The sequence below is a fragment of the Marmota flaviventris genome, chromosome 2, assembly GCF_047511675.1.
Source record: "Marmota flaviventris isolate mMarFla1 chromosome 2, mMarFla1.hap1, whole genome shotgun sequence".
In the NCBI taxonomy this organism is placed as follows: domain Eukaryota; kingdom Metazoa; phylum Chordata; class Mammalia; order Rodentia; family Sciuridae; genus Marmota; species Marmota flaviventris.
In genome coordinates this window covers 69,407,050-69,427,249 of record NC_092499.1, presented here as the reverse complement: position 1 = coordinate 69,427,249, position 20,200 = coordinate 69,407,050, and the positions used below count along the sequence as shown (strand labels likewise).

The 20,200-nt window shown below is 38.4% G+C and overlaps 1 protein-coding gene across 3 annotated transcripts in view; it reads right to left on the bottom strand.

The window, feature by feature from the left end:
• Positions 1 to 14,956: 14,956 nt before the first annotated feature.
• Positions 14,957 to 20,200, bottom strand: part of Wdr89 (WD repeat domain 89) — a 35,323-nt gene continuing 30,079 nt past the window's right edge. For all 3 annotated transcript variants that reach the window (XM_027929662.2, XM_071607990.1, XM_071607989.1), the window contains one exon: positions 14,957 to 16,856. In XM_027929662.2, the coding sequence (XP_027785463.2) occupies positions 15,662 to 16,825 (1,164 nt within the window). In that variant the 5' untranslated portion in view covers positions 16,826 to 16,856 and the 3' untranslated portion in view covers positions 14,957 to 15,661. The remainder of the gene's footprint in view (positions 16,857 to 20,200) is intronic.

Genomic DNA, 20,200 nt, shown 5'->3' with positions numbered 1-20,200 from the left:
CTTCTGCCTCAGCATCCCAAGTAGAAACATAATTAATTAATTAATTAATTAATTAATTTATATTTTTTGTAGTTATAGATGGATGCAATACATTTATTTTATTTATTTATCTTTTTGTGGTGCTAAAGATTGACTCCAGGGCCTTACATGTGCTAGGCAAGTGCTCTACCACTGAGCTACAACCCCAGCTCCCAGAAGATATTTCTTGAAACACTAAAGGAAAGCAAAGCTAGCTTAAATAGGAAATTTGCAGCCCCCTCTTCTCCTCAAGTATCTACTTTAAACTCTTGGCCATGCCAATCCATCAGGTCTTTTTTTTTCATATTTATTTTTTAGCTTTTTAAGGTGGACATAACATCTTTATTTTATTTGTATGTGGTGCTGAGGATCGAACCCAGTGCCTCACGCATGCCAGGCGAGCGTGCTACTACTTGAACCATATCCCCAGCCCTCCATCAGGTCTTAATGTGTTGCAGCAAGACATCATCAGTTATATTGGGAGCTAAGGTGTGACTATAACGAGATCACAGAACTTTTCTGGCTTGCTTATCTATGAAATGAGAAGACAGGATACATTGGGTTCTCAGAGTCCTTCCTGCTCAAACATTCTAGAAAGGAGAAGTCAGAGATAACTAATGATATCAATGGTAACATAGCAGTCTCTTCCCAAACATACTCCCAAGCTTTGCAACTTATTCTTTTTGAAATTGGCATGTAATTGTACATATGTATGGGGTAGAGTGTGATATTTCCATATATGTATACATTGTGTAATGATCAAATCAGAGTAATTAGCATATTCATCACCTTAAACATTTATCATTTCTTTGTGGTGAAAACATTCAAAATCTCTTCTAGCTATATAACTTATAGTAAGTTAGTTGGCAAGTGATTGGGCAGATGGCAATGAGATCTTACAGGCTTTGAGATAGCAGATAAATTTTATTTTAAGAAATTGGTTGTAAAGTGTATCTATTCTTGGTAATCCTATGTAAATGGTTTTGGGATACATAGAATGAAAAAGGCATTTTAAAACAATATCTAAGGACCATTATCAGATGATCCTTATAAAAATAACCAGTTTAACACCAAAAACATTAGCAATAAAAGAAAAAATAGGACCAGGGATATACCTCAGTGGTAGAGTTTGCCTAGCATGTACAAGGCAAAATGGATAAGTTGAACGTCATCAAGGTTAAAAAATTTGGTGCTTCAAAGGACACAATCAAGAAAGTGAAAAAACAAGGCACAAAATGGGAATAAAAATATTTGTAAGTTATTTTATCTGATAAAGGATTTAAGAGATTTATATCTAGAATATACAAACAATCTTATCACTCAATAATAAAAAAAACAAATAGAATGTTCTACCATATGCAATCACTGGAAGGTGGGAAATGGGCCTTTTTTTTTTCTCTCTCCTTGATGGTATTTATTTATTTATTGTGATTCTGAGAATCAAACCCAGTGCTTCACACATGCTAGGCAAGAGTTCTACCGCTGAGCCACAAACCCAGACTGAAAATGGGCATTTATGTCCATGTTTTAAGGAAAAAAGAAGAGTAAGCTCTTGCTAATGAGCACAATGTCTAAGTGGCCTCTTAGCTGCCTTATTTGCCCTCTCCCATTATCTTTGCCTAATCTAGATTCACATCTAATTTCAAATTGTCACATTTTAGAAAGTCAACTTATCCCTCTAACTCCCAGTTTTCTCATTTGTATATAATATAAAACCTACTTCTTGGGGTGATTGGAAGATCTCTGTAAGAACCTGGCCTGATACACAGAGTAGGCACTTAGTTACCACCTGCCTTGTTTGACATTCCTTCCTATCTTTGATAAAAAAGGGGCTTAATTTCTTAAAAATAAATTATAGTTTAGGGCTGAGGCTATGGCTCAGCGGTAGCGCATTTGCCTGCCATGTGTGAGGCACTGGGTTCAATTCTTAGCACCATGCATAAAAAAAAAAAGGTCTATCAACAACTAAAAAAAAAATTTAATTTATTTTAAAAAATTATGGTTTAGGCAAATAGGAAAAAAGAAAATGGCCTTCCTAGAAAAATTAAAAGGAGAAACTAAAAAATATCTCAGATGATTTTTGTTGTTCATTTGGCAAATTTTATGTCATCTTCTGCCAATATCATCAGCAATGTTGTATTGAAATCAATTTGTTCTTCAATTACTGACACTTTAGTAAGTCTATCGTTCAGCTCCACAAATCAGCCCTCAATTTTCTGGCTTTGATTTTCCTCATACATTATATCTTCTATACTTCAGCGCTGCCTGGTTTTATGCATTTCATTGCCCATTTTCTTCTTAATCATGTAAAGTGTCAGAATTCAAAGTCATAACTTTGTTGCTAACAGATTAGTAAAAATTATATATAATATAAATAGTATATATTTATAACTTATTATTATATTATAAGATCAAGGTGGTTTTTAGAGCATCTCAGATGATTAGGAATGTTATAAAACCTTAAGCAGTTACTATTCATTGAGTGCAGTTGGGTTGACTTGAAGGAAAGACTAGTTTAATCAAGCCCTGCTAGTAAAGGAATGTGACTTATATTGTCTTACTCCCATGCTCATTTTTCTTCATTTTTTAAAAAATTTTGGTACTAGGGATTAAACCCAAAGGTGCTTTATTACTAAGCCACATCCCTAGACCTTTTTATTTTGAGACAGGGCTTACTAAATTGCTTAGGGGCTTGCTGTTGCTGAGGCTGACCTCCAATTTGTGATCCTCCCGCCTTAGCCTCCTAAGCCACTGGGATTACAGGCATGCACTAACACACCAGGCTTATTTTTCTTTGAGGCAAAACACTATTAAAAAATGAATCCTGTTTGTTTTTATATTGCATTATTAACATCTAGCCAAGTTTTTTCCCTTAAGGGATAAAATGTTTGAGAGTTCTGTTTGTTCAGTTTAGTTTTTTTTTAAGTTTAACTTCTCAAATCTGACTTTGTTTCCCCTGTGGCCCTTCTCTCCAATATTACTGTCTAATTACAGGGATACTTTCTTTTAGAGCATGATAAATGCAAAATTACAAACTATTCTTGCTACTCAGTCTGCTAATTTCAAATCTGAAAGAAATATATGTTTTGTAAGATTCAGTTAACCTACAAATATTCACTAATGTATCAAGCATCAGCTAGGGACATAGCAATCAGCAATGGATAAAGATCTTTGTTGTTATTTATATTCTATATCCCCCTCTATTAATTCTCAAGAAGTGAGATAGCATTAAGCAAGAACACTAAAGTGAAGGTTGTGTTCATTGTGTAGAAGGGAATAATCAGAGTGGTGAAAGAGAGAATGACCTCAAATAGGGGTTTCTTGAATCATATTGCAATATCAAAAATGTGACTTATATGCTAATATTTTTGCCTCTCATTGAAAAATGAGGGTATGTGGGAGCTACAATATATGTTATCTTCCATAAATGTATTCACGTCTTTTTCATTCTACTTCAGGTTTGCATATTTGCTGTTTCCCCTACCAGGAATGCACTTCTTTTAATACTCTAGAATGACCAACTCCCTCTTATTCTTCAGGTGTGGGTTCAAATGTCATCTCCTTTTCAGAAACTTGGCAAAGTTTTCCAAGAAGTTAGTAATCCTTTTGTGTACAATGCTATTTCTTTACTGTTTTACCTACTTGTTTGTGCCCCCACCCCTATCTGCCAGTACTGGGGCTTGGAACCCAGGGGCCTTGCACATGTGAGGCAAGTGCTCTACCACTGAGTACATCCCCAGCCCTCTGTCTTACTTTGACACAGGCTCTTGCAAAGTTGTCCAGGCTGTTCTAGAACTTGTGATCCTCCTGCTTCAGCCTCCTGAACAGTTGGGATTACAGATGTGTTCCATTGCACTGGCTTCTCCTTTCCTCCTTTTAAAAAAAGTAAATGAGGCCAGGCATGGTGGCACATGCCTGCAATCACAATGGCTCGGGAGGCTGAGGCAGGAGGATCTTGAGTCCAAAGCCAACCTCAGCAAAAGCGAGGCACTAAGCAACTCAATGAGACCCTGTCTCTAAATATAATTCGAAATAGGGCTGGGGATGTGGCTTAGTGGTCTTGTGCCCCTGAATTAAATCCCCAGTTTCCCACCCTCAAAAAAAAGTAGTGAAATGTTACTTATATTCTATATCCCCCTCTATTAAATTAGTATTTATTCTTTTAGTGGTTAACCTATAAATTACAACATGCATATTAACTTATTACCATATACAACAAATCTTTAGTTTTGCTACATTTTTTTTTTTTTTTTTTTTTTGGTACTGGGAGTTGAACCTAGGGGCACTCGACCAGTGAACCAAATCCCCAACCTTTTTTCTTTTTAAATTTTGAGACAGGGTCTCACTAAGTTCCTTAGGGCCTTGCTAAATTGCTGGGGCTGGCTTTGAACTAATGATCGTCCTGCCTCAGCCTCCTGAGATGCTGGGATTATAGGCATGTGCCACCACTCCCTGCTACTTTTATTACTTCTTAACAGTCCTAGAACATCAGACACCTAAATTCCATGTATTTCCTTCTTGCCTTTTTCATTGTTTTCATACATCTTAATTCTACATGTATTTTCAATTCCACAAGACCTTTCTAGTATATCTGTGTTAGTCAACTTTGTGTCACTGTGACCAAAATACCTGAACAACTTAGATGAGGGAAAGTTTTTTTTGGCTCATGGTTTTAGAGGGCTTAATCTGGACAGCTGACTCCATTGCTCTGGGCCCAAAACCAAGCAGTACATCATGGCCAAAGGGCCTGGTGGGGAAAGGCTGCTTACCCCATGGCAGCCAAGAAACAGAAAAGGAGGGGAAGGGGCTGCTGGGAGGATGCACACTTCCAAGGCATGCCCCCATGACCCACCTCCTTCAGCCATGCCCCACCTGCCTATAGTTATCACCCAGTCAGTCCATTCAAACCAGATGAACTGGTTAGGCTATAGCTCACAATCCAGTCACTTCACCTCCATAACATTCCTGCAGTAACACAGTGTTATGCTCAAATTCGGGACCCCCAAAAGACCACCAGAGACCAAGATCGATGTAAGCAGCAAAGAGGTGTTTATTGCGGTCCCCCGCGCACACACAACAACTGGTGAAGCTGAGAGGCCCTGAGCCCAGGGTTTGCAGCAGTTTTATACACTCTTTGGGGAAGGCAGGGACTTCACATACATCATAGCATCTCTTAGTAAATCATCACACGTTATCAACCACCATAAACTACTGGGAGGGTCATCTGGCATCCCAGGTATTTTCCCAGTCTCATGCTGATTGATGGCTGCCAGGGGGTTGCTGTGGGTCCCCACCTAGCCTGACTGAGTCAGGGACACCTGGTGCAGCAGATCTCTCCAGCTAGGCAAGCGCTCCACCACTGAGCCAACAATCCCAGCCCAAAGAGCTAAGGGATTTTAAAAACATAGTTTGGCTGGAAAAGTACAAGTAAAGCTGGGGCCCAGGAAATGTGCTTGTGGAAAAGATGACAGCGCCTAAAGAAATGCTAAGTACTTTACACAGTGACAAGAGGAAAGATACCTTGAAGATATCTCAGGAATTTGCAAGACCTACTCTCTTGCAGGCTCCAGGGTATAGAAGGGGAAATTCTTGCACAGAGGGGGTCTAAGAATTTGTTTCACCCTTCTCATCCACAGGTGCTAGTTTTGCAGGAATTCTGAATGCTAAAGTTCAAGGGTCATGGAGGCTTACACCAAGATTTCAAAGGAAGGCCTGGGTGACCAGGCAAAGTGTTGCAGGGTCTGAGTCCTTGCAGACTGCCCCTGAGAGGGCAATTCATGAAGATAAAGCCCAAAGCAGGAATCGAGACCCCGAGAAGCTAAAAGATGACGGTTATGTAAACTGTCTGCCAAGGAAAGCATCTGACTGCTGGGGATTTTGGGGAGCTTGGCTAAAGATAGCCTGTGAGCACAGCAAACAGCCAAATGAAAGGGGTGGAACTGCCCAATGTCCTTTGGAGAGAACATATCAATACCTTGTGCCCTACATAATGGAGGCAGAACTACAGGTAATATTTGTGCCACTGAATTTAGGTCTCGCTTTAGTTTCATCCTTTTTTTTTTTTTTTCAATATCCCAATTCCTTTATTTTAGAATAAGAATGTTTACTCTGTGTCACTGTGTATTGGAAATATGTAATTTGCTTTTGATGTTCATAAGGGCTCACAACCAAGGGATTGCCTTGAGTCTCTGAGAAGATTTTGGACTTGGATTTTTGGGCATTGTTGGAACTCTTGGAGATGGAGTAAGTATTTTACAATGTGAAATGGATGTGAGCTTAGGAGCCTGACGTGGGATATTATGGTTTGTATCTGAGGTGTCCCCCATAATAATCCTGTTGAAAAACCAGCCTCCACCTCAGAGCAAAGCCTGTCCAAGGAAGGGGCATGACCTTTGTCCTTGGAAAGACCCATAGAGCACTCCTAGGTACAGACCCACCCTGCTGAGTTGTTTATCTACAAATAACAGGAGAGATCTGCTGCACCAGGTGTCCCTGACTCAGTCAGGCTAGGTGGAGACCCATAGCAACCCCCTAGCAACCACCAATCAGTATGAGACAGGGAAAATACCTGGGATGCCAGATGATCCCCCAGTAGTTTATGGTGGTTGATAACATGTTGGGAAACCATATAGTTCAGCACGAACACACTTCTTGGCTTAAACCAATCAGTTCAAACGAATCCTCCTCTTGTAGTAACCAATCACCTTTACCCAACTTGTTCCCGCCAGTAAATGTGCTAATCATGTTTTAAGAGTTGTTTTATGATTTTCCCATGGTGTGTGATGATTTGCTAAGAGAAGCTATGATGTATGTGAAGTCCCTGCCTTCCCCAAAGAGTGCATAAAACTGCTGCAAACCCTGGGCTGGAGGCCTCTCAGCGTCACCAGTTGCTGTGTGTGCGTGGGGGATCGAGCTAGCTCGCAATAATCTTGGTCTCTGGTGGTCTTTTGGGGGTTCCGAATTCAAGCATAACAGTGGCTTTGAAACTTACATGTTTTTTTCTTTCTCCCAATATTTTCCCTACCTAAACTTCTCCTCTCTGATCTTTTCCCTAATCTTCTCCTGCCTGATCTCCCTGATTTTTTTTTTTTTGTGTGTGTGTGTGGGGGGGGTTAACTGGGGACTGAACTCAAGGGCACTGGCATTAGGGAGAAGAACCAAGGGGCATTGGGGAGGACCACTGAGCCACATCCCCAGCCCTATTTTGTATTTTATTTAGATATAGGGTCTCATTTATTTAGATATAGGGTCTCACCTCATTTTTGCTGAGGCTGGCTTTGAACTCATGATCCTCCTGCCTCAGCCTCCCAAGCCGCTGGGATTACTGGCCTTCACCACTGCACCTGGCTCCTCTCTGATCTTCTTTTCCTTGACCTTCTCCTTTCTGATCTCTCCTCCCTAATATCATTTTCTCGGAATCACCTCTATAAAAGCTCCTTTTCCTGCTAATGGGCAGAATCACAGCCTTTGGGACAGGAGTCCCCTGTGTTTCTCCTTTGCCAGCAAAGCAATAAACCTTCTTTTTCCTTTTTCTCAAAACCCTGTCCTTGTTATTGGATTGGCAATGGGGATAAGGATGGAGCTAAGTAACTGGGATTACAAGCATGTCTTACACTGAACCTACAATCAATTTTAATTTATACTTTCCCACATGGTATCAAAAGCTTGGTTCTTGTCCCCAATGCCAATTTAATAAGAAGGATACAATTTTGAGAAAAAAAAAGGGAAAAGAAAGTTTGTTTTGCTGGCAAAGGAGGAGCACAGGGTACTTCTGTCCTCGAGGCTGTGATTCTGCCCTTAAGGGAGAAGAGAGGGCTTTTACAGAAGCTCTTCAAAGGCTGTATTCCAGGTGTGCCCAGACTGGGGTGAATAGGGTGTGTGTCTCTAGTACACCCTGGTATGTTGAAATTCACTTGTAATTTGGGAGATAGTCACTGCCTAGATCTTCCAGTGACATCTCCTTTCTGTGGTGGGTGTGTGCTGAAAGATAATTCTCCCTAGGAGGGAAAAAGGTAATCTTGTTTTCTGCCCACAGGTTAGGGAGGGGAAGAGGAGAAGAAAAACATGCTTTTTCTCTTTTTTAATATTTATTTTTTTAATTATAGGTGGATATAATACGTTTATTTTTATGGGGTGCTGAGGATAGAACCCAGTGCCTCACACATGCTAGGCGAGAGCTCTAACTCTGAGCCACAACCCCAGCCCAAATATGTACCTTTTAAAATAAGCAGTCAGGGCTATATTCAAAAGGTGAAGTGGACCGTTATCACACACACAGTTACTATCTGGAGACTCTTTATTTTTTTATTTCTAGGTTTTGGTCTTAAATCATTTTCCTTTATCTGAATAACCCTTGTAGTGTTTTTGTTGTTGTTGTTTTTGTTTTGGTACTAGGGATTGAAGTCAGGATGCTTAACCCCTGAGCCATACCCCCAACACTTTGTATATTTTATATAGAAACAGGGTCTCCCTGAGTTGCTTAGGGCCTCGCTAAATTGCTGAGGCTGGCTTTGAACTCAGATCCTCCTGCCTCAGCCTCCTGAATTGCTGGGATTATGGACGTAGGCCACTGTGCCATGCTCTCAGTATTTCTTTTAATGCAGGCCAGCTGATGAGTAATTCTATTTGTTTGTCTAAAAAACACTTTAATTTTTTTTTTTTTTTTTGGTGGTGCTGGGCATTGAACCCAAGGCCTTGTGCATGCAAGACAAGCACTCTACCAACTGATCTGTATCCCCAGCCTTAATTTCCTTTTTAACAATTTTTTTTTTTCTGCTTAAAATTCTGTATTGGCTGGGTTATTTTTTGTTTTTTTCATTTTTTAAAAAGTTTTTTCTTAAGATGGACACAATATCTTTATTTCATTTACTTATTTTTATGTGGTGCTGAGGATCGAACCCAATGCCTCACATGTGAAAGGCAAGCTCTCTAACTCTGAGCTATAACCCCAACCCCTTGTTTTATCATTTTAAGTATTTTCTTTCCTGCCTCCTGGATACCAGTTTTTCTCTTAAGTTGGTTGTTAGCCTAATGTTATTGCTGAGAAGGGAGCTTGCCTTTTTCTTCCTCTAGATTTCAGAAATTTGATAATGAAACCATGCATTGTTTGTTTGTTTTTGTATTTATCCAGTTTGGAGATACTAAATTTAATGAATCTGTGGATCAATGACATTTTTTAAAAATTCGTGGCTATTATCCTTGTAGATACTTGATTTGCCCCACATTTTCTCTCCCTGTTTCTGCTACAGCTCTAATTATACAAATGGCAGAACTTATGGTCTCACATGTCTCCTAACCTTTTTTAAGGCTTTTTTTCTCTTTACTGCATTTTGTATATTTTTTATTGACTTGTCTTCCAGTTCACTAATACAGTCTTTTGCTACATCTGATATAAAATTCATTCACTGAGTTCTTAATTCAGTGATAAAATGTCCATAAGGATGTGTGTGTGTGTGTGTGTGTGTGTTAATATATATATATATATATATAGTTTGATGCTAAGGGCTGGGATGTAGCTCAGGGGCAAACTGCTTGCCTCATATGCATGAAGCCCTGGGTTTGATCCCCAGTTCTAAAAAAGAAAAGACAAAAACTACAACAACAACAAAGCCCAACTAACATTGTTTGATGTTAAAATAATCATCCTTCTAATCTATTGTCTATTTAATACATATTATCTAGTAATTAAGGCTTTGTCTGCCAATGATAATATCTAGATCAGCTTTTTTTGTCTTTTCCCATAGATTTTCAGTTAGTTTTGTCTTTTCATGTGCCTATGTATTTATTACAGAATATCAGATGTTCAGTGTAGTCTGATGATATTGTCTTCCACCAGAGAGGATCCATCCCTCCATGAATGATTTTAATACAGAGAGAGGTTAAAATAACCACTGTAATTCCTAGGATATTAAATGTCAGACATTTGCACTGGTGATATTAAAGTTCATAAGAGCCTCACTTGAATTTGTAGGAAGTATCACAAACTTCTTTGAAATCGGTATAAAACAGCATAAAAAATGATTCACTGGAAGCTCAACTAGAAGGTGTTTTAAAGTTCACATATGTCCATTCATCTGCCTATACCTATCTTTATATAATAATAGTCTCATTCTTTTCTGTCTTTCAAAATTCATATGAATACCTCTTATTTGCAGATTTGCCAGATGGATGGGAAAGACTGTTCTGAGGAATGTTCCTAACTTTTCTACAATGAAAAGAGAAAAAAAGCCTCTTAAAATGGAGGTGTTTGTGATGCCAAGCTGAAAACAAATAATTTATCACAAGAGAAACACCTGATTCAATGTCAGATTTAGTGATATCAATTTTTCCTCCTCATCATTTTATTACAGAAAGTATCTCAAATAACTTCAGCATTAAAAACACAAAAATGCTGGGTGTGGTGGCATGCACCTATAATCCCAGTGGTTTAGGAGGCTAAGGCAGGAGTTCAAAGCCAGCCTCTGCAAAAGTAAGGCTCTAGGGCTGGGTTTGTGGCACAGTGATAGAGCATTTGCATAGCATGTGTGAGGAACTCAGCACTGCATATAAATAAAATAAAGGTCAATTAACTAGTGAGTATTAAAAAAAAAAAAAGCAAGGTTCTAAATAACTCAGTGAGACCCTGTCTCTAGATAAAATACAAAATAGGGCTAGGGATGTGGCTCAGTGGTCGAGTGCCCCTGAGTTCAATCCCCTGTACCCCCAAAACAAAAACAAAAACAAAAAAATGACCATTAGAATAATCAGTTAGTTTAATTCAAGTAGAATACCAAGTTTCAAACCAAAAATGTAATGAATTTTTTTTTTTTTTTTGTAACAGAGATTAAACCCAGGGGTGCTTAACCACTGAGTCACAACCCCAACCCTTTTTTAAAATATTTTTATTTAGACACAGGTTCTTGCTGAATTGCTTTGTGCCTCCCTAATTTGCTGAGGCTGGCTTTGAACTTGCAATACTTCTGCCTCAGCCTCCTGAGCTACTGGCATTACAGCATGTGCCACTGTGCCTGGTTTATAATGAATTATTTCCTTTTTTTTTTTTTTTGCAGTGCTGGGTGTTGAACTCAGGGCCTTACACATGCTAGGCAAGTGCTTTTACCACTAAGCCACATCCCCAGCCAAATAATGAATTATTTCTAATGAAACTTTCTGTTCACACACTTGTGTCCTTGGTTGAATACTCTATAATCCAGCTGGTAAGAGGTAGCTGAAAGCAAACATATATATATATAAAATATGTATTTCTAATTTCACTTATTTTTTGTTTTTATAGGAACAAACGGATCAGTAATATAATAGTAAAATTCAGTGAACAAAGTAATACTCACGTAGTTGCTTTCAACAACTTACATAGAAATTCACCTAATAGAATTGGATGGATATGTTATTACATACAGCAATGGCTGAACCTCCAGTTTGTTTGTTTAATTTTTTTTTAGTTGTAGTTGGGCACAATTTTGTTTATTTATTTTATGTGGTGCTGAGGATCGAACCCAGGGCCTCACACATGCTAAGTAAGCGCTCTACGGCTAAGCCACAACCCCAGCCCAAACTTTCAGTTTTTTTTTTTTAATTAATATTTTTTAGTTATCGGCGGACACAACATCTTTGTTTGTATGTGGTGCTAAGGATCAAACTCGGGCCGCACGCACGCCAGGAGAGCGTGCTACTGCTTGGGCCACATCCCCAGCCCCAAACTTTCAGTTTTTTAAAGGAAGATAGGATTTTCCAATGATCCTATCTTTAAAGAAGAGAACAAATTAATATGATTGACTCATAGAAGTAATATTAGGATCTGGATGTGATGATACATGCCTGTAATTACAGATACTTGAGAGGCTTGGCAGGAAGATCATGAGTTTCAGACCAGCCTGGGCAATTGTGGTTTTCTTCGTGTGACTGAAATACCTGACAAGAACAACTTCAAGGAGGAAAAGTTTATTTTGGGGTTATAGGTTCAGAGGATCAGTCCAGGCTTAGGTGACTTGATAGCTCTGAGCTGAAGGAAGGCAGAAAGCTGAAGGGTGTTACTCTATTCATGGCCACCAGAAAGAAGAGAGAGTGAAATCTCTTTATCAACCACACCTCCTTTGGCCCCAGTTTTTCATGCACTTTTCTGGGCAAATTGTAAGTTTTTAAAATTCTTCAGGTCTGCTTTATGCTCCTGATTCTAACAGTAAATATGGCTGTCATCAGAATCCATGCCACTATCTGAATGCTTTGCTGTCTTGAAATTTTCTCCACCAGATTAACTAGTCCATCACTTTTATATTCAGCCTCATGCAAAGTCTCAGAATATGGATGAAATGTAGATAAGTTCTTTGCCAGAATGTAATATGAATGGCCTCTAGTCCTATTTCCAATAGAGTCCCTGTTCTGAAACTACATGGACAGTCTTTACTGTCTGCTACGCTCTTAACATTCTGGTCATCACCAGCACCACCCATTAAGCTTTGGTTACAATATTTTAAGTTTTTTCCACCATGCATCTCCAAACTTTTTCAAATTCCTTTGAAAAATCAGTTCCAAAGACTTGTGAACCAATGGTCAGGTTAGTCACAACAATGACCCCACTCCTGGTACCAATTTCTTTATTCTTTTTTATTAGATTTTTAAAAATTGTAGATGGACACACTACCTTTATTTTACTTATTTTTAAAAATGTGATGCTGGGCTGGGGATGTGGCTCAAGTGGTAGCGCGCTCTCCTGGCATGCGTGCGGGTTCGATCCTCAGCACCACATACAAACAAAGATGTTGTGTCCGCCGAAAACTAGAAAATAAGTATTAAAATTCTCTCTCTCTCTCTCTCTCTCTCTTTCTAAAAAACAAATATATATTAAAAATGTGATGCTGAGGATCAAACACAGTGCTTCATGTGCTACATGAGCTACAACTGAGCTACAACCACAGCGCCAAAGCAAATCTTTTAATCAATCACCATCAGAGACTTCTGTAACTCTGAACACTAAAGGGAGAGCTCAACTATAACAAGTTGACTGGCAGGCTTAAGAAGAAAGGATGGGGAGGAAGGCAAGAACAGTGAACAATGGTAAACGACAAAGGAGAAAAGTGAATTGCTACTACAATTGTACATATTATGGCACTTTGCCATCTGGATTTCACACAACATTTTGTTCATGCTTACAGCTCTTTCAATGCTGTATTTATTTATTTATTTATCGATGCTGTATTTAAATATGCTTAATGTAAACGTGTCTATCTCATAATCTGTGACCTCTTACAAGACACAACTGCATCTCACTCCATGGTATCCCTTCTGTAGGATCCATAGTAAATACTGGAACAGAGTTGAATTAATGTATGTCATTACCTAGGTTATCCATTTCCCTTCTAACAATCCAATAGGAGTCCAAACACAACTTGTATCTGAAGCACATTGACTAAAGTAAAATAGTGCAATTTAACTATTACTTCTTAAAGGATATGTAATATCTTTTAATATAGCATTTCCACATTAAGTATAATGGTTAGTGTAGGTTTTTTTTTGGGGGGGGGATTGAATTCAGGGGCACTTGGCCACTAAGCCATATCCCCAGCCCTATTTCATATTTTATTTAGAGACAGGGTCTCACTGAGTTGCTTAGCACCTCAATGTTGCTGAGGCTGGCTTTGAACCCGTGATCCTCCTAAGTAGCTGGACTTACAGGTGTGTGCCACCATGCCCAGCTGGCCCTAAGGAACTTTGTGAGACCCCGTCTCAATATAAAAATATATAAAGGGCTGAGGATGTGGCTCAGTGGTAAAGCACCTCTGGGTTCAGTCCTTAGTACAAAAAAAGAAAAAACAAAAAAGCATTCTGTTGCTAGCTTGGTATTTGTATTTTTTTCTTAAACAAATGTAAAACCTTCCCATGTATTTTTCTGTATCAATTAAGATAATCTTTTTTTCCCCTTCAGTATCATATAATTTTTTTCCTTTAGTATCTCAGATTTTCTTTCTTCTTCATTTTTTTTTTTGCGGGGGGTACCAGGGATTGAACTCAGGGATATTCACCACTGAGCCACATCCCCAGCCTATTTTGTATTTTACTTAGAGACAGGGTCTCACTGAGTTGCTTAGCACCTCACCAAATTGCTGAGGCTGGCTTTGAACTCATGATCCTCCTGCCTCAGCCTCCAGAGCCACTGAGATTACAGGAATGAGCAACTGCACCCAGCCTCCTCTTTTTTAATGGCCAAATATCATCCTACTGAATGGATGTACTACATTTTGCCTATCCATTCATCTACTGATGGTTACTTGAATCATCTCTAACTTTTGGCTTTCACATGTTACAAAATACTCTTTTGGCTTTTGCTGCTATTTAAAGATATGAAAACCATTCATACCTCATAGGTCTTATAAAACTAAGCAAGGAACCTAGGTTGTAGCTCAGAGGTAGAGCATTTGTTTAGCAACTGTAAGGCCCTGGATTTGATCCCAGCACCACACAAAAAACACACAACAGAAAACTAATTATATAGTTTGAATATGTTAAACTATGACTTACCTATTTTGTAGTCTCAGGTGAGCTACTCTAGATCACAGCCTAATTGTAAGCTATATTTTTCTATATAAAAATAAATTTTCTTGGGCTGGGGTATAGCTCAGTTGGTAGAGTGCTTGCTCTGCATGCACAAGGCCCTGGGTTCAATCCCCAGTACCAAAAATAAATAAATAAATAGATAGATAGATAGATTGATTTTCTCCTAGTATCACAGATTAAAAGATGCCATTATTAATTAAGATTTAAAGAGATATAATGAAATACTTGTTTTTCATGACAATATTACTAGTATCTATAGAAAGATATTCTTACCCTTGAGAAAAGATAACAAACCTTCAGAATAATCAATTTCTTTTATTAATATTCTTTACAGAAATATTTTTTAAAAGAATGACAAAATTACCAGTAAGCGAAACTTCAAGGTTAAAATTAAAGATGAAACACTGTAAAAGGATTTTACCACAAATATTATCGAAAGGATATTTTGAAATAAAATAGTCCTATTACAAACATTTTTATATTTTGAGTGTCAAAATGAATTTCACAAGATAATTTCCTTTTCATCAGCAACTATTTAGATAAAAGTAAACAATATAAATATTAACTAAATATGTTTTTATCATTATAGGTAAATGCCTATGATTTATTTCTATTTATTTGTTTAGGGTGCTAGGGACTGAACCCAAGGCCTCATGCATGCTAAGACTTGGCTCAGTGGTTAAGCGCTCCATGGTACAATCCCTGGTACAAAAACAAACGAAACAACAACAAAATCCACAGCTCAAACCACCTGTTTCTTTAAGATTCATCAGCTATCTACTTCTAAAAAGTCCTTATCAGAGCTATTTCTTCATACCCAACATTTACTAACCCAACAGATGGGTCTTTAAAATGAGGCATGTAATTTTACTTCCAACTCATTGATTTTCAAAACTCAACTGGAGGCTTAAAAATATTTTAGAATACAAACAGACCTCTTGAATTAAACCATTCTCAACATTTGTCCAGGATTTGTTTGTGAACTCATTTGTTGTTACATACAAGGTTTAAACATGCTTACTAGAGGTTACAGACAGAAACCCAGAAACCATTACTTGAAACTTTGAAACCTATCAAGGAAACTCCTAATGCAACATCACTGCTTTTTCCTTCTCCTGTAAGAATCATTACTGTGAATGCGTACTCGCTGGTGCACAGAGGATGCTATTTTCATGCTGTCTTTCTTTGTAAACATCTTCTCTACTGTTCCAGGTTTCCAAAGTAACAACTGTGCATCTTCTCCCCCTGTCAGCAGAGAATCATCCTGTGTATTCCAATAGAAAGAACGAACGGTGGCGGCATGTCCTCCCTGAAGGGTAGTCACATGGGTCAGTCCTGACGTGGTGCAGTTCATTAAGTGAATCCTTCCTGTGTTTGTTCCTCCAATAACAAACAATTTGTCCATCTTTTCATGATAGAGGCCACCAATCAAATAGTCCAAATTACCTTCTTTCACATTAACTATTTCTCTGACATCCTGGATGTTCAAACGTGTAATTGGTTCATCAGTATCCAAATGATTAAGATCCCACCAACAAAATCCTTCATCATGTGTCATGCAGTAAATCTGTTTATAATCCTTCCCAGACCAACCAATACAGCTTACGGATGACACTGAGTTACAGGTTGTAACTAGTGCATCTTCTTCATTATCAACATTAATATCAAATACATTTACCAAGCCATCAGTTGAACCGGAGACGACCATGTTGGGATTGCTGGGATGGAAACGTACTTGAGTGATATCATCACTATGTGTCTCTGAATATGTACCGAGTGGGTCTCTACTAGTAGACAAACCCTGAGAATTAACTCTTGCATCCCAAAATACCAACAATGCATCATCGTCCACTTTTTCTGTACCAGCACAAATGACATGATCATTACAATTGATATCAAAGCTGATGAAAACATTGGAAGTGTACCCCTTGAACAGCTGAACAGGTTTTTCACTGGCTAATCGAGTGTCCCAACATTTTACAGTGCCATCAGTACTTGCTGAATATACACTGTCACATGAATTGGAGAACTTGACTCCATTAAGAAGTCCAGGATATCCATTAAATTCTCGTAATATGTTTAATGTTTCTTTATCATATATCCTTATTGATCCATTAGAACATAAAACAGCAACCAAGCTTCCTTTTTCTTCTTGTACAGTCTTCGATGTGTCTATGTCAAGCAGATAAGTGGGTTCCTTCGGTTCCAAGGAACGCTTAACAATATGCAGGTTAGAAAATTGTTCCTCAATCTTCTCCATATCAACAGTATCATTCAATGATAGTAAAACTCTGTAAAACAGAAATATAAAAAATAAAATTAAACTAAATTAAATTTAGTTTCTCTAATGTTGCAATTAGGTAATAAAAAAATTGGCACAGCTGGGCACAGTGGCATATGTCTGTAATCCCAGCAGCTTGGGAGGCTGAGGCAGGAGGGTTGAAAATTCAAAGCCAGCCTCAGCAACTTAGGGGAGAGTCCTAAAGCAACTTAGTGAGACCCAGGCTCAACATAAAAAATAAAAAGAGCTGGGGATCTAGCTCAGTAGTTAAGTTCCTTGGGTTTGATCCCTAGTTAAAAAAAAAAAAAAGGCACAGAATAGAAATGGAAGCTGTTCTAATATTTTAATCATTTCCCTATCACAATATAACTAAAACTCAGTTGCCTTCTAATTTACTCTTTTTTTTTTTTAAAAGAGAGAGAGAGAGACAGAGAGAATTTTTTTAATATTTATTTTTTAGTTATCGGCTGACACAACATCTTTGTTTGTATGTGGTGCTGAGGGTCGAACCCAGGCCGCACGCATGCCAGGCGAGCGTGCTACCGCTTGAGCCACATCCGCAGCCCTAATTTACTCTTTAATGCTGCATTTACCATAGGTATTTCTTAGCTAGTAAGAAAAGATATAAATTATATATATATATCACTTAGTAGTTCCTTTTAGTTCAAACCCAATTATTGGTCCTGCTCACAGTCCTCAGTATTGGCAAACACTGTGAATCATTATCTGGCCCCAGGTCCCTTATACAACTTTAGAATTTAGCAGGGATGTGTAGGCCATGGGGGGGAAAAAAAGTTCCCCAGAGATGTTCATGCCTTAATCCCTGGAACCTGAGTATAAGTTAGGTTACATGGAAAAGGAGAAATGAGGTTGCAGATGGAATTAAGGTTGCCAATTAGCCTAATTTAAAGCTGCTCTTAAAATAGGGAGATTACCCTAGATTATCTGGGTAGACCTAATATAATCACAAGTGTTTTTAAAAAGTAGAAGAGAAACACAGAAGTGTCAGAGGGAGATGTTACATGAAAGAAAGGCACAGAGAGATACAACATCACTGGTTTTTAAGATGGGGGTCATAAGCCAAGAAATGTAGATAGCCTCTAGAAACTGGAAAAGGCAAGAAAGCATTCTCCTCCAGAGGATTCAAGTGGAAATGCAGTCCACTGACACCTTACTTTTAGTCCAGTGACATCCACCTTGGACTTCCGACCTTCAGAACAAGAAGCTATGAAGTAAGTGTGTAGTCATTTGTTATAGCCCCATAGGAAACTAATAAGTCCCCAGGACAGAATCTTGGAGAAGTGTTTCTCAGGCAGTAGCAACTTTTAAATGGTGGGACTGGTTTTGAACACAGACACTATCTATCTATCTATCTATCTATCTATCTATCCATCTATCTATCTATATATATATTTATATTAGTTGGAGTTGAATACAATACCTTTATTTTATTTATTTATTTTTATGTGGTGCTGAGGATTGAACCCAGCATCTCGCAATGTGCTAGGCGAGTGCTCTACCGCTGAGCCACAACCCCAGCCCCTTTTTATTTTCTATTTTGAGACAGGATCCCATTAAGTTGCTTAGGGCCTCACTCAATTTCAGAGGCTGGCTTTGAATATGAGATCCTCCTGCATCTCCAATGACTGGGATTACAAGTGTGCACCACCATGTCCAGCTCACTACAAGTTTTTCTATGGTACTTTTCGCTAATGAATATCCTAGTCTGCTTCACTAACTAATCCACAACTTTATTCTTAATTATTTTTCTGTTGCTTTAGTGATAGCTTTGGAAACATCCATCTTTTCATCTTTAAGAGAAGTGACCACTAACTCAACAGTTATGAGGATTAACTGAAATAATATGTGTAATGTGTTCTGCTTCATGTCTGATATAGCATAATACATGTTCAATAAACATAACTGTAAAAATCACCAGTATCACCACTACCTTTTCCACTAACACCAAATGATAAAGAAGTTGGATCTATCAGAGTGGCCTCAAACAGCATAATTGGTGGTTAAAAAAATATCAAAAAGTTGGGTCTAGGGTTGTGGCTCAGTGGTAAAAGGATTGTCTACCATGTGTCAGGCACTGGGTTCGATTCTCAGCATTGCATAATGAATGAAATAAAAAAAGGCCCATCAACATCTCAAAAAATATTAAAAGGTACATTCAAAATTGGCACATGAACTATCCCCATCTTTTAATTTTGAAATTTAAAAACTATAAATACTGCTAGGCATGGTGGTACATGCCTGTAATCCCAGTGACTGGAGAGGCTAAAGCAGGAAGATTGCAAGTTTGAGACTAGCCTCAGCAACTTAGTGAGGCCCTAAGGTCTTAGTGAGACCCTCTCTCAAAATAAAATATAAAGGGCTGGGAATGTGGCTCAGTGGTTAAGTGACCCCTGGGTTCAATCCTGGGTACCAAAAAAATAAAAGTAAAAATAAATTCAAAAATAAATAAAAATAAAAACTATAAAACCTGCAAGAATAATATAATGAACACATATAAACACACACAGTCCTTAACCTCCTAGAGTCCCCAACTGTTAACTTCTTGCCACATTTGTTTTCTCTCTATATCTATATACATACATCTTATTTTGTGTGAACCATATGAAAGTTTGTTACAGAAGAAATACCACTTCATTTCTAAATATTTCAGCATAAGAACACCTCCCCAACCTTGTTTTTCATGACACTGAATGTTTTTAAAAGTCCAAGCCAACTGTCTCAAAAGATGTCCCACATTCTCGATGTGTCTGTTTCCTCATGACTAAATAGAAGTTTAACACTGTGGGTAGGGATACTATTTAGGTGATACTAAGTACTTCTTGTTGCATCACCTCAGGGAGGCATATGATGTCAAGTTATACTGGGATCTGCTAAGCAGTTATTCAATCATTCTTTCTACCTCATTTTGACTTTCATCTAGAAAACTATAAAGATTCTCACTCTCTGCCCCTCCCTTCCTCTCCATTGTCACTAAGAAATTATTTTTAATAATTATATAATAGTTCATTGCCTTTTTTTTTTGAGATCGGAATTTGTTAGCTTTTTCGTTGCTGCAACCAAAATACCCAACAAGAACAACTTAAAAGGTGGAAAAGTTTATTTGGGGCTCACAGTTTCAGAAGTCTCAGTTCCATAGATAGCTGTTCCATTGCTCTGGGCCCAAGATGGGGCAGTGCAACATGGGGGAAGGGCCCAGTGGAGGAAAGAGGTCAGGAAGCAGAGAAAGGAGAGAAGGGGTGGGGAAGGGGTTGGCTCTCAGGGAAGATGAACCCTCTCAGGGCACCTGCCCCTGCTTACCGTTACCAGCCAGTCTCCAGGATGGATAGTGTGAAT